The 15578-nt window shown below is 38.8% G+C and overlaps 1 protein-coding gene across 1 annotated transcript in view; it reads right to left on the bottom strand.

Moving 5' to 3' along the window:
• LOC131474510 (contactin-associated protein-like 4) overlaps positions 1-15578 on the bottom strand; it is a 65737-nt gene that overhangs the window by 25103 nt on the left and 25056 nt on the right. The window contains exons 4-8 of the mRNA XM_058652416.1: positions 13889-14036; positions 9899-10102; positions 4484-4659; positions 2949-3095; positions 321-588 (exon numbers count right to left, since the gene is read on the bottom strand). Of these exons, the coding sequence (XP_058508399.1) occupies positions 321-588; positions 2949-3095; positions 4484-4659; positions 9899-10102; positions 13889-14036 (943 nt within the window). The remainder of the gene's footprint in view (positions 1-320; positions 589-2948; positions 3096-4483; positions 4660-9898; positions 10103-13888; positions 14037-15578) is intronic.

Below are 15578 nucleotides of genomic sequence, written 5' to 3'. Positions count from 1 at the left end.
GTTGGGTTTCTCTTCTCTCTTTAATATTGTAAAGGTTTCTGCCTTACTGAATTAAATTGAATTGAATTAAAAAGTCATGCTGGCGATCTGTCCATGGTGTACCCTGCTTTTCACCCTATGTCAGCTGAGTCTAGCTCAGCACCCGCCGCGACCCTCATGTGGAGGATAAAGTGGTAGAAGATGGATGGATAAAAAGTCATGTACTGCTTTGTTACATCCATGCTTTTGAATCTGTGAATACCAATATACCAGGACTGGATTTAACCGCACACAAAATGGAGACAAGGTGGTTCTAGTTAGAAGTTAGAGTTCATTCTGACCTGTGTTAAGCTCCAGTGGAGCCCTGCCAGGCTTGTGGATCTGCAGATACACCACAGCTTTGCTCAGGTACAGCCAGGCTGCACCACCTTGGTGTGGAAGTTCAAAGGTCAGCAGTAGCCCCGCCTTGTTCCACGTCCGAAACTGAAGCCCCACTGTCATGCCCATCGTCCACGCGTTGGTCACTATTGGCAACCACAGGAAGCTCTGGGGGCCAGTGAACGTCATGGCAACAAAAATGGGTTCAACACAGGAAAAGGTTACGTTGCCCTGAGACAGATAACGAAAGGAGAGGGGAAAATATATGTAATTATTTATATGAAAACAGGGAAAACACGATGAAGCATATAAATTAATTTGCGAAGCAGTGCCCTCATGCGCAAAAATCTCATCAGTAAGTCTCCTTAAAGAGCATGACAGTATTAACATAATGATAATAGCTAGGCTTAGAAAAAAAGCACCAACAGCTCAAAATGAAGACATCAATGTCACCCAACAGCTTCCTAATGTCACAGAGTCGAGAGTGAGAGACAGAAACAGAGAGAAGGAGAGAAAGTGGCCTTTTAATAACTGGGAGCAGTTGGCCATCTCTGTGCAGGCTCATAGTTTTGTGAAGTGGTAATTAGAGTAAATCCACTGCTGGGGCAGCAACAGTGATATGTTACAACCCATTGGGAATATTGAGTTTCTATTTTCAGTGGAGTTTGCAACACGCAGACACATGATCAACTCTAAAAGCTCTTTGCGGGGTAGTTAAAGTAATGCAAACTGCAGAGTAGAGAGGCACAAAGATGCAGCGGTGTTGTCCATTAGCTTGACACAATCCACAAGCATGCAAACTGTAATGAAATGTATTCATTTACGCAAACACAATGAAAAACTATTCTGTATGTGTCCCCATTATAACCTTTTACAGTAAGAAGGATGTTTTAACGAAAAAGTGCTTTATACCATTGTGTTTTATGCAATTTTTATTTTATGCAACAGTAAGGGACAATGTTTATGCAGTAAATCTTTAAGTGTAAGCTAAAATACAAAGCCAATTGTCCTCTTGATAAACAAAAACACACAATGAAACAAGTTGGACTTCAGGAAACCAGAATTTATCATTGTTCACCTAAATCCAGACAGACTTATAATAATTATTTTTTAATTTTGGTCTATTCATCAAAGCTTGCATTCAATTAAGAGTACAAGTATGTTGTTCTAAAGTACAGTATTTGTACTATTGTCCAGAGGTCAGAATGGGGAGGATGTGTAAATATTGAGATTTTAGACATTTCCCTGGTAATTGTTGGAGATTAAACCGTTTTTAGGATTGTTAAGTATTTTTAAATGATCCACAGTTCAGCATTGTTCGGCTTGATTCTTGTGTCGTGACGTCTCTTCCTGTGACAGCACTCTGACCACCATCAGTGGCCTGCAGTCTGGCGACGTCACGCATAGTATCCCCACAGCTCGCTTGGAACCTCACCAGAGCAGGTACTAGGTAAAGTACCAGGTATCGCTAGTGGACACGCAAGATAACTGTGCCATGGTGACGCAGGTGAGACGAGCAAGTGGAAATGTGCCAATAGTAATAGTAATAGTACCAAGCCATTCTTCAGATGAAGAATGCAGCACACAAATAATGTTACATTGTTTCTGTTCATGAAGACTAAACTGAGGCAGAATAATAACGTCATCAGTAATAACAATCAGATATACAATTCTCATATTTCTGATCTTTCTTTAGGTTTTCTAAACGTCGCTGTTCCTCAGTGTTTATACAGAATATTAAAATTAACACTTTTTTTATCAAATGCAGAGAAGTGACATTTTTTTTTTACCATTGTGGTCGCAGTTGTACAACATGCTGTCCACAAACAGAGCTGGTTTATCTGCAGTCCTGCCCTCATTATTTCCCTCTTTTTTATCAGTGGTACCTGCAGCCTTACAGCAAGAGTCTCCTCTTTATTCTATGCTTCTTCTTCTCAACGTCATCCCCCATCTTGAAGAATTTTAAATGAAGTAGCAGAGCTTTTCTGTGTGTTTTTGAATTGAGGTATAGAGGACACATTTTCAGGACAAAGACATCTAACCCGAAAGGCAGAAGTGTGGGAGCTGGCGCTGAAGGTTAATATGTCAATACACTATATGAGGAGGAGTAATGCCAACTATGGCTCCAGTGTGTCATCGAGTCATATTTTAAAAAAAAAACAGAGAACCTGTTTTCAGTCTTGACTCAGTCATTTTTTTACCCCACAGTTTTTTTTTCCACATTCTCACCTTGACTGAAATATCAATCCTCTGAGGTGAGGGAGAGTTGGGCCAATTCAAACTCATATTCACACCTACAGTTTAGATTATCCTAACCACAATCTGCATGTCTTTGCACTGTGGAAAGAAGTCCCCCGAGTGCCCTGAAAGAATCTTTGCAAACACAGCAGAACATGCAAACTCCACACATGAAGAATCCTGGTTGAATCCTGTGCTACAAACATGAACACTTGTTCTCTTCATAAGACCATAAACATAGCAGATACACCAGTAAATCAAGCTGGATGCATCCACCAAACATCTGTGTGTCGACATGTGGTATTAAACAGACACAAAGACACTTTTCTGCTGAACATTGAGAGTCTGTTTACCTTCACAGTGACACGCTGGTCTCTCTGTTTAGCGAGGTCGACCAGGTTCACGCCGTTGTAAATTATGTTTTCCAAACAGCCACAGAAATTTCTGTTTGACCCGACAGACCTCCACGAGCTGAGAACCCGGTCTGATCCCACAATCATCTGTTTACGAAAAACATGAACAGATAAAAACACAGAGAGTCAAAGAAAAGAAGGCGTACGTGTGTGAATGCAAGAGGCAAGTCTTTTGTTGGCCAGCATTCAACACCTTAAGGTTTCAGTCTGTAATTTGTTTCTGAAATATATTATTCATTGAAACCCACTTCTTGCCCAGATAGCTATCAATAAATAAAGTTTATTAAAAAAATGAATAAAAAAACTACTGCAATTCAAATTTGGAAAACCTGTAATAGCAGGCTACAATGCAACGTAAAAAAGAAGAAACACACAGTGCCTGAATCCATGTGGAGGAGGGAGATGAATCATGATTCACCTGTATGAATACATTAAAATGTATCCACACAGGTAAACACATCAGTTAGTGACAGGTACGTCAGCTTTTCTTTTTAGATAACTTTATTTGTTGATGATGTCAGGAATGTTCAACATCCAGGAAATCATCTCAGCTACGGACAGGAAGAGGCTGGACAGACTGATTAAAAACACCCGCTTTGTCCTTGGATGTCCCCTTGACCCAGTGGAAGTGGTGGGAGAGAGGAGAATGTCATCAATATCATCACTGATGGACAATCTCTCCCACCCCCTGCAGGACACCATCACAGCACTGGGCAGCTCCTTCAGTAACAGACTGAAACATCCTAAATGTCTGAAGGAGCGTTATCGCAGGTCGTTCCTCCCTGCAGCTGTTAGACTGTACAACAAGCACAGCTCTCAGTAGACCACACATAACCAGGCTACTCATTCCTCCCTACCACGGGCAATATACTTTAATCTTTACTGTACTATACTTGGAAATGCATGTTTATTATTTATTATCTTTATCTTTACTGTCTTTGCTGCTGTGACTATGAACATTTCCCCACTGCGGGACTAATACAGGACTATTTTATCTTATCTGCAGAGCAAGAGCCTGTTAACGTACCAAAACGTACCAAACTAGAAATGTAGTTTCCTGCCTCAAATGGTGCATTCTGAGGGCATTCAAAAACAATACAGGTATTTTTCAACGCTTAATGTATATTGAAGTATTCCTTCAAAGAAGTGAGGTCTAAATAAAATGTCTTCACTTTAAAGTTAACACACACCGAACACACACACTGGTTTCTATGACTTCAGAGGACATTGCCTTGACTTCCATTAATTTCCTGGACACTCACTAACTCTAACCTTAACCATAATTTCTACTGGCCTAATCCTAACCCTGACCTCAGCCTAACTTTAAAACTTGTATTGACCTTAAAGGAAGGGTAGAATGTAGTCATTTATGTTATGGGGACTCCATTTTTGTCCCCATAAGGAAGACGAGTCCCCATAATGTGACTGTGTAAACAGACAACATAAGGACTATACCTGTACACACACGTACACACCTGATCATGGTTCCAGTGGGTGAAACTCGTTGGGATCTGCAGCCACACTGTGTTTTTGTCCACAGTGAAGTTGAGGTGATCACTATGATGCTCCACTGCGACATGGTGCCAGTGTTGATCATCTAACAGGCTGCCCAGAGACACCAGATGCTGACTGTCACGAGAGGAAACATGGCCTGGAACGAAAGAAGGAAATGGAGGTTGAATGAATGAATGAATGAATGAATGAATGAGAAAGTTAATAATTTGAATTTGTTCTTAATTTAAGTAAATGGAATAGGTTCACGATGACAGCAAATACATCAAGTTTTCTTTATTTGTTATAGTGTTGCCTTTTATGCCTTTAAGTGAAGATGGGGCTGAATGTATTCATCAAATGTGAATTTGATTTTGTTTCAAATGAGAAAACAATGTCTGCATTGGAGAAGAAAGGACGCACAAAAAAAAGGAAATGGACATGTTGAGACATCAATCATTATTGATTCATCAGACAGACACTTGGCACAGCAGAGGGAGAGAGTAGAGTCTGGGACGGAGAAAAAGTCGCAAAATGTTGATACTGAACATATCAGTAAAATGATCACTGACAATGTTATATCACTTGTTACTAACTGAAGCATTACAACATTCATAACATTTGGATGTGAAAAGTGACTCAAAACATGTTTTATTTTATTAATAATAATAATAATAATAATAATAATAATAATAATAATATTTAAACCATAACATTTTTCAGAGATACACTGTTAAATACATTTCTGGACTTAAATAAGCTTCAGAAAATTAGATATTGTAGGAAATACCAGATAGATTAAATGTTAAGCCTAAGGGTTAGGGCACAATAGCATTTATAAATGTGAAATATTCAAGTTTAATCACTTTAGTTTCAACCAAATCAAAGTGGAGTATTAGCTTTGCCTTGAGGTACAGTTTACACAATCTAACAAAAAGAGATTTCTTTATATTCATTTGCCCTGAATGAGCACCATGGTGTCAGGTGAACAGGGAAATGCCTGAGGATGTTTTTTTTTCTTGTAAAAATGATTTTATGTTCTATCCTCTGTTTATATTTGTATGACATTCAAAGGCTCGCTCACATAATCCTCCCGTGCTGAAGGTGAAAGTTCTGTGTCAAGATATGCAACAACACGCCAGAAGAGGATCGGGAGGCATGAGGAGTGCAAGCGGTTGACAAGCATTTTAAACATGGCAGTTTTCAGTGTTCAAGAAATAAACTTGTTGTTTGAAATGTTTGAAAGAAAACATACATCCATCACATCTGTCGGATCTCCGGGCTATGAACAAAATCTGTGGCGAAGAACAATGAATTCATCAGAAACACTTCAAAAAAGCATCTTTTTTGAAGTGTTTTAAAAACAAGTTAGCTTTAAAAAAGGTGCAGATTGTGCTATAGCCGAAAGTCGTATATGCTTTTATTTAAATTCCAATTAGCTTTACTAGCTGAAGAGATCCATTACCTACAGGGATAATGCTTGTTCAGTAAGTGCTCTTTGTGTCTTTACTACTTCCAAAGCACTTGTGGGAGTTTGCCTCTGTGATCTCCACAATCATTATGGTTTTACTGGGGTCGTCTTCATTTTCAGTGACTTTCCTCCAGGATTCATGCAGATTTCTTCAAGGAACTATGTAAACTTCCCCTGCTTTATGACCCGAGAAGCTCAAATCAATGGCTTTTTACAGTGTGGGCTCTTGTGTTTGATCATTAAAAAAAGAAACTCCCCAAGGCAATATTACCAAATAATCATCTGTCTGCTGCTGCTGCTGCTGCGTTACAGCTCCTCACCAAGACACTCAGTATAATTTTGTGTGAAGACATTGACGGGTTTTATCAGATGATAGACTCCTGTAATTGTTGCCGCATTTTCATTATTCTCTGCTCAGCTTCAATAATTGAAATGGTGCACGCAATCAGTCAACATGAATCTGCTCATAACAGACACTGCGGTTTTTTAATTGAATGAAAAATCAAAAACTGACTAGAACAAGAAATAAATAAAAAGAAAAACTCCAGCTTTTTCTTAATGGTGATTCATTGCAAAAGTTCAATAGTTAATCAAACGTTTACAATTGATATTTATTTGCTATTCACAGCAGTTTATATTAACAATGCAAATCAACTTTAAACAGCGTTTCTTCATTGGAAATCAAACAAATGCAAAGGAGGTAACCTTATGAATCTCACTTTTAGATATATTTGATTATTTCAAATCAAAAGAAGTACAATAAGTCTAATGTGCAAATGCTTTTGTTTCAACATTCAACATAATCAACATTTAAAACAATGTTGATTTAAGAAACAAAAGCATTTGCACTTTGCAGGAGTTCCAGTTTAGATGCCTTCTCAGTTCCATACAAGCTGTTGTTTAGGGGTTGGACACTTTGATGCTACAATATAATAATGCAATAAGAATAAAGGCCTTTAATTAATCGCTGCAGCCCTGATTTATCTTTTTCATGTGTAAGTTATTGGAAGACCAACACATGAGTAAACCCACTTTAAAAATCAAGTGACTGCTTTCCTTTTCCCAGAGAGAAATGTATGTATACATTATTATTATTATTAGTATTATTATTAGTATTATTATTATTATTATAATAATACTACATATTATACATTTCATTACAGGAAATCAGTGTTGGAGCTGATCATAATCTACTGCAGTCATTTGTTTGCATCCGCTCCCATTGCAGACAAAAGCCTCATGTTATCAGGTGATTGAGGTGTTTGAGGGGTGCAAAAGGAGCATGTGACCTGTATAGAATATCCCAAAATGGTCTCACTCCCGGCACAAGTTAACACCAGGTGTGAGCAGGACCTTCTGTGCTGCTGAAATGACTGAGCTGTGGACTGTGATTAAGCACAGCTGGCTCTGCATGACACCAGCGCGTTGCTTCTCGGATGAAGGCTAAACTGTTTATTTACAATGCCGTCAGGCCGAGCCCAACACAGAAACCGCCCTATAAATCTCAATAGATGGAGTAGAATAACAGGGTAAGTCAATAGTGCAGTATTGGACACAGCAGGGAGCCTGACATTCACTGTCGCAGCTGAGCTGACACACTGTATCTGTGAGTCATCGTCTGCACTCGGCAACAATCTGTTTTCCAATCTACAGTAGACAAGATGGGAATAATTCAAATACTTTTATTTGCAAGAGACCATGAGTGCTTTTTGTGTTCTGGTGCCAGTGTGACGTGATCTGATGTGACTGAGGGTTGCTGCAGGAATTGAACCTCCGGGCACTTTAACGACAAACACAAATCAATCTTCTTTTATTTCGACAGCGACATGAAACTCTGAGCGTCAGAGGCATCGCCCATCAGCCTCCATTGAGATGAATATGAGCCTATTTCCTTCGGGTCATAAGTTAAACTCAGTGATGACGTCCCTCTTTCACACTTTACTCAGGATAGAATCCTTGTGCAAAGATGTTTCCAAGTTGAAAGGAAACTTGCATGAACATCAGCAAAACTTCAGTGCATAATTTACATCTGTACTAAGAAAGTAGTCACTGCTAACTGCAGTTGCTTTAATTCATTGATCTATGAATTTATGCCTAAATATTACTGCCTTCTGCTAATGTATCAACAGTATATGATTTGTATTTTGTTTCCTGGTGTTGTTGTTAACTTGTTTGTTCAAGTATGTATGATATATATGTATAATCCTTTTAACGGACCCTGCCGAGGCCTCACTTGTAAATGGGGTTTTTAATCTCAATGCGACTTCTTGGTGAAAAGTTTAAATAAATAATAAGCTTTTTGTAATTCATGCAAGTGGTTCATATAAACTGTTATGTGTTTGGTTAAATGCTGCTGAAGCTGCTTAGTGTGCATGTAGAATAATCACAGCAACAGGATGGGTTGAATACAAAAAGTTGGTTTTAGAAGCACAATGTATCCTCAATTTAGAAAAAACACATTTGCATTTTTAATGTCACACAAAGCAAAGAAACACAGCTGCCCATGGGTTCATAGACTGCGCTTGAGGGAGGGAAATCCATTTCCACAGCGGTGCATCATTTGTTTTGTGTCGTTGCAGGAAGTAGATGAATCAGTGTCAAACATAAAATACACTGTATGTGCTATTTTTGAGTTTTTACTGTACATATGGAAACTCATCTAATATTTACAAAGGATGAGATCGCACTGTACGTTGAGTAATTGAGTATGCACAACATGTACCGTACAGTTTTTACATCACAAAGAGGAAGAGGGAACATGACGGAGAATCAAGTTTGAGGCAATTTGAAAACCGGACGTATAACAAAAGGGAGTCGGAGAACTCTGCAACGGCAGATTCAAAGTGTGGAGATAACGTGAAGATCTATAAAAGTAACAATATCAGAAGACGGATGTGAGAGCAGAGGCCAGAGGGGCGAAGAGGAATGTGACGAAAGCAACAAAATAGGCAGGGAAGGGACTAGAAAGGGAAGAACAAGAGTATAAACATAGAGGAGATGCCAAATTTACTCAACTAACAGGAAAATTAGAGTTTAACTACAAGCACAAACTACACAGGAGTGCAAGCTAACACCAGAGCCGGGTATTAACACCTTGATGTATGTTTATTGAAATCCCAAAAGTAAACAAGGTAATATGAAATACAAATGCACAGCAGTGAAACACATGAAAAGCTTCTTAGTTTTAATATTACTCAAAGTATAATTGGATAAATACGTATTTCTCCACGTTTAAAAATCACACAACACAAACAGTGTGTTATCTTATGTGTTAACCACCAAAAACAGTAACTTAGAAATGTCCTGTTATGCAAATGAAAGGTGTATTTTGTTCTTTCTAAATCTTTTTTCCTAATCTCTTTTTGTTATGCACTAAAACACCAAAGCAGTCCTCTGATATTAATAGCTTATTTCTCCTCTTATTGTTAAGCCTTGAGTCTGAATTCAGTGATGCATTGTTTCTTTTTTTGGCCCACTCTTGTACAGTTTCACCTCTCTTCCTTTAATCTGATCTTAATCTTCCTTCATCTTCAATCTTATGTCTTGTAACAGAACAAGGTTATTTCTTCTTTTTTTTTACTCTTTTTGAGATTCTGAAAATCTCATCACATGTACTGTATCCCAGTACCAACACAAATAACAGAAGCTATTGGTCAGCAAACACCATGATGATATCAGAAGCAGTACATTTCTGTGAGCGCAGTAAAACAGCCACCAGAGTTTGGAAGCCTCACAGCTTATAGAGACACACTGTCAAATACACACGCGCCATCTAATGAAGTGCATGTTATCACAGGCTGTAAACTCTTGGCTCGGTGACATAATCCCCTGCCTCTCAGCAGAGACCGAACCATTAAAGAGTCATTCTGCAGGAATAGCTTTTACGACCTTGAGCAACTGTGACTTTTTGTGTATTTCAGAGTTTTACCTTTGCGGAGGATGAACAGAAGCTTTCCTCTCTCTAACTCCAGGGTGAGGCTGTGCTCGTTCCTGCCCTCTGCGTGAAGCAGTGTTCCGGAGTTCCTCAGGGTTTTAAATTTCAGAGAGACGCTCTCCCTGAACATCTGCCTCAGCCTGGGGCTCAACCTGTAGAGAAGGCTGCTGTGGCCATCGAAGCTCACCACGTCAGAGTCTGAGAAGTAACACAACCACATGTTACTAACAAGTGCAAAACAGTTTTGATCAAGGTCGAAATTTTATTGAAATTGCAAAACAGGACGTGCAATATTAAAGCCTAAATATGTGCCAAACTATCATTTTCAATTACTTATTGTCTTGATCTATAAATACTCTACTCTACAGACTTTTTTTTTTAATAAAAATGAGAATGATGATGTAAAAATTACCATTGTAAATGACCAATATCGCAAATGCAATTCCTGTCAAATTGATCGCAACTACATTATTCAAAATCGTTAGGTCCAGCTAAAGATGCTAAAGATGCTAATGTGGTGCTGATTTGCCAAACGATTAAGTATTTCTTTTTATTTATGAAGCCCAAACCAGAATATAACTTCACAAAATGCTCCTTTTGTCGCATGTTGCTGCTACTCGTCTTTGCTTGATTAAGAATGATTTTAGTCTCGTAATATTACAGTATTGTACGACTATTATTTACATATCATACAATTGTTAAATGATTTTGGTATAAACACAGTAAACGCACTGTCAAAATATATAATGTAAATCTTACAAAGAAAGGACAAAGGATGTAAAGTTTTAATTTTGAACAATACTATACTACACTACTATTTATTGGAGAACTTTTGGAACTTTACTTCACCTTTTTTTCAGTTTATTCCAAACTAAGTCTTTAAATACGGTCGATGTAGAAGCTCTAAACAGATTACAGAAGTAAATTCAAGTTCAGATTATTTTCTCACTCTTTACTCTGTTTCTAGAGATCTATTTAAATCTCTCTCCTAATCTCTGTCCTCCCAGAGGAGTTGAAGGTATTGTGTTCAAAGACGACTCAAATCCAACACTTGAGCTGATTTCATCATCAATAATTTCTCTGCACCTTCAGTTTATGTTAATACAAAAAACAAGTCAATGAATTAGATTTTTTGCACATGTCATCACAAATATATTGTAACTGAATTTTTGAAAAGCCTTTGTTTATATATGACCTGCTGTTATCATGGACCTTATTCTTAGCTTTTGAAATATTAATAATGTTTCATACATAATTCAATAAAAACTATATGAATATACATATGTGAAGAACTCGCTAGGTGCAATGAATAATGTACTGTATGCGTGCCCTTTTTTTCTGCATGGCTTCACCTTGACATGATCACACTGTTTGTATTCTGGTCATGATGAAATTTGAAGTTTCAGAACAGACACAAATCAAACACACATTTTCTCCAGAAGAAAACAAGTTGAGTGAGTGATTAGAAATAAAGCAGATACAGATGGTCAATAAGGGGCTGGTCTCCAAGCTGGTGTCTGGAGTCTGAGAAGCAAATTACAGACATTGTAGCATCCTTCATGTCACTCTGAAGAAAATTATACCCCACCATTGCCCATCTTTGTGCTGAGCATTCCTGTGCTGATACGAGAAATCTGCCACCACGTATCACTACTGAAGCGTCAAATTAGAAATGTCTTCTGAAGCATTCAGTGCTTATGAAACTTTGAGACACTGGAAACCACACAAACCCACGATTTTAATTATTCAAAAAGTCAACGCCGAGAACTTTCTACTCTTCACCTTCTGGATGAAATGAGGAAATGTTGCCAGCATCCACGCAGTCTAATTAAATCCCATTCCTCTGAACAGAGAAGCATACGTCTTTGTTCCAAGCACACAGCCTTCCAAAGATAATTGATTCTTGCACAAGAGTTTAGGTTTAAATATGAGATATTTTCAAACTCTTCCAGTTTTATTGCAGTATAATTTTCTGAGTTGGATTGATTTGGCTTTTTTTTTATTTCGGCTTCATCGTGGATTTGCATGACAAGTCGAGAAACGCTGTCTGGGGGCAGAGAAGAACTGATTAACTTTTCACACTGAGTCGACTTCTCGTGACATCTCTCTTCTTTGTTTGTGTGATGAAAGCTTCTCTTCCAAGCAATAGACACAGGAAGAGGCAAACTTTCTGTAATTGTCAAGGCCACAGCTGCTGTGTCCTCTCCTGCCTCGTCTGCCCTCACTAATGCCCTGTCTGGTTTTTCTGTCCATTCCTCACCTGCCCAGCAGTTTCCAGGCTCCAGCGTCTTTCACATGTGACTAATTCAACCTCAAATGTCTGCGCCCTCTCCACCTGCTCCTCATTTCCACTTATACTGTGTTTCCATCATACTGGAATATTGGTTAATTGTAACTTCATTTACAGTGTGCACCTGTTAATATACACAAACATGAGTTCACACAATGCTGATTAAGACTAGCTGCTCCTCAAGACTCCAGTTGTGTTTCCATTATAGGTTTTTGCAAAACAAAAGTGACATTTCTAAAATTTCCACAAAGTGCAATTGCAACTTGTTTCCATTTGCAACATCCCATTTCTCATCCCGCGAGACTCCACTTTGAGGTAGATGGCTGAAAGCAATTTCGCGTTTCCATGTTTTTTTCGATTGCTGCTATACTGCTGTTGCTGTTGAATGTTTTCATCTGCCCACACATACCACACCATCTTGTCTGTCGTGAACCGGTCATGTGACCCCCCTACATCATGTCCAGTGACACCGGTGATGCGGAAATGCGGAAAACAAAGGGTTTCCATTACACTTTTGCGATTAACTTTTATATAGAAATGTGTGGAAAAACCACCTCATGAGTGTAAAAATGGTTTAGCAATATCTGAGAGGTTTTTCTAAATGTAAGTATGTGTCCATTACCAGTTTTTATTGCAATTGGTAATGGAAACCCTCTTTGTGTCTGTGTTTCTCAGTATAGCAGTGACAATCCTGTGCTGCACATAGGAAGTGATTCATTTTATGTCACTGCAGGCAACAGCACAACTGCACTCGTAAAGTGACTGTACACAACTATGCACAGGTTGGGGTAAGACTGAAACTACAGTGCCCATGAAAAGTTTCAGAGGTGAATTACACTCAATTAGCAGTTAAAGGTGATAAATGCTGCCTGCCCAGACCCACCCCTGCACTGTTACTGTATACACACACGCATTTCTGCAATCCCTTCTGATATTATTGCTTAACAGAGCCCATTTTCAGATGAAGGATGTGTCATTCTTGCCCATGAAAAACAACAAAGAGCAGAGGAATGACATCATCAACAAACAAAATCACCAAAAAGTTGCGTTACTGCACCTTAAATGTGGTAAAGTAAAATATGATTTTGACATAGAAACAACAGCAAATTTCACTCTGTCTGCTGCACTTACTTGCAAGTCCCTGTCCCCCTTAAAGGTGAGTCTGCCTAACAACAATAATGCTTTAGGTCACTTTGAGACACTTTTCACACTGGCAGCGTGGTGTACACTGTGTGACCACTCTATCGAACACAAACACCGGCAGTGGAGAGAAGAGCCTTGTCCGAGTGCTATACGCTTGGATGGTGGATTGTTTGACCTTAAGTGCATAAATGTGATATTGATTTGCAAGTGCCTGTGCTCAGATATTTGCATAAGATGATTTAATTGGCTGGTGCCACTTGAAAAAGTTGTGCATTTATCAAAGTCTGCCGCGCTCGACATTGGCAAAGTGGCGATGGATCCGCAGTGCAGTTCAGCGATGTGTGACCCTGCCCCACTTAAAGTAAGTGTCCACTCGAAGCCTCCACTGCATACACGCGAGTGCAGCATTACCTCAGTCCCTCATTTCCATTGATCATGAAATTTTACATTCCCCCCCCCCAAGCCGGAAAAAACAAAACATGGGGTTGAGGTGTTGTTGTTGTTGTTGAATAAAAATAAAAAGTGTAAGGAAATAAAAAGCCAGAACTAACTGTAAGGACATCCATACGTCTCCAGCCTGAGTCCAATGCGGCCATTTCGATTCCAGTCCAGTGGGATGAGGCGAACATAGCGAGCTATGACTCGATGCTGGAGCTTGTGCTGGACCACGCTGTCTGCATTTGTGTTACCTGGAAAGGCCTGAAACACACGGAGAGCATAAATGTTACCTGGTTTTTCAATCAAAGCATCTGTCCATAGTGAGAAATCCTACAAAGAGAAATGTGAAACATCTCCCTCTGGATCTTTATTGTTTTTTCCACTAAACAAGTGAACATGTTATTTTCTCGGATCAATGAAGCTGAACTGCAATCCCCCAAGGCTTCAGTGAGAAGTGATATGTTTGATTTTCCTCTTAATGAGGGGGAATATTGTGGAGATAGGGCCACATTCCCGTTGAATTGCTTCTCAATCGGGTAGAAAATTAGATTTGTGAGGCACTAGGTGTAGTTTTATACATATTAGACATGTTGGTAAACACTTGGTCCATGGAGAATACCATTTATTAACCTCTGTGATCCTCTGAGAGCCAGAGTGACTGGATGTGTGTGGACTGTATTAACCTCTTTTTAAAATAATCTATAAATGTTTCCCAATTCACAATTCTATTTTGTAGTAGTTCAGCTTCTTTTCACACTGATGAGAAGTAAGATGGTGTGTATGGTGTTTGTTTTCTTTCTGTGACAGGGAAACACTTCATTATCATCTTCATTATAAAAAAAAAAAACTCTTTCAGCTCTTTACACTACGTTTTACAATAAAGCATTCTTTAGTTTTAACCTCTTATTTAACTACTACTTATTCAGTCAAACTTCAGTCTCTGTATTGGAAAAAGTTTTTTTGTATTTGCTAATACATCAATGACAGTCAATGAGGTGAATATCAGGTGACATTGTGCAGCCAGTACATTGTGGAGAAGTGGAGACATAGTTACAAATGTATTTCCATTGATCAGTCAACACACAACCTTGTTACATAAATAAATGAAGTCTTGTGTTGGTTCATGCAGGACACAGAGGTCATACACCCCAGCTGACCGCAATCTTTTAGTCACAGTCCAACTCTCACACCATGCAAGACCATTTCATTAACACTCCTCCCACTCCTCACTCATTTCCTGCTACACCAATGCTGCCTCACATCACATCAAACTTTGCTGCCACAACCCCAGCCTCCACATTTCTCAATCAGAGTCTAACAAGCTCAAAAGTCCATTGTGTTTTCCTGTGTCTTGCTTGGACTCGCTCTTGTATGGGGGTTTTCTGCATCTGAAGTCTGACTGTATTTTGATTTGTTGCAATAAACGGTTTAATTTTCCCGACTGTTTGTCAGGTAGACCATATTTTGTCTGCTTGTGTCCCAGTTTCAATTGTAACCCTTCTGGCTCACATTCTTGTTCTCCCCTTTTTTATGTTGAGATACACTCTAATACTAAAGTGCAGGATGTCACAGTGACTATTTAATTCAATACTGTATATTGCTGTATGATTTTCTTCTCATTCAACACAAGTTCATTAAATATTGAAGGGATGGTTATGCCTTGTGCAAAGACACTTTGAGACATAGCACGCCACTGCTATGAATGTTTTGCCCCACATTTATGAAACATCTCCCTGTTTGTTGTTGTTCAGTCCACAAAGAAGTTTACAACCACAATAAATAAATTGTCATAACATTTGAGGC

The sequence above is a fragment of the Solea solea genome, chromosome 15 (genome assembly GCF_958295425.1).
Source record: "Solea solea chromosome 15, fSolSol10.1, whole genome shotgun sequence".
Classification (NCBI taxonomy): Eukaryota; Metazoa; Chordata; class Actinopteri; order Pleuronectiformes; family Soleidae; genus Solea; species Solea solea.
Note: the sequence above shows the minus strand (reverse complement) of the source record. Positions and strands in the feature narration are given on the sequence as shown.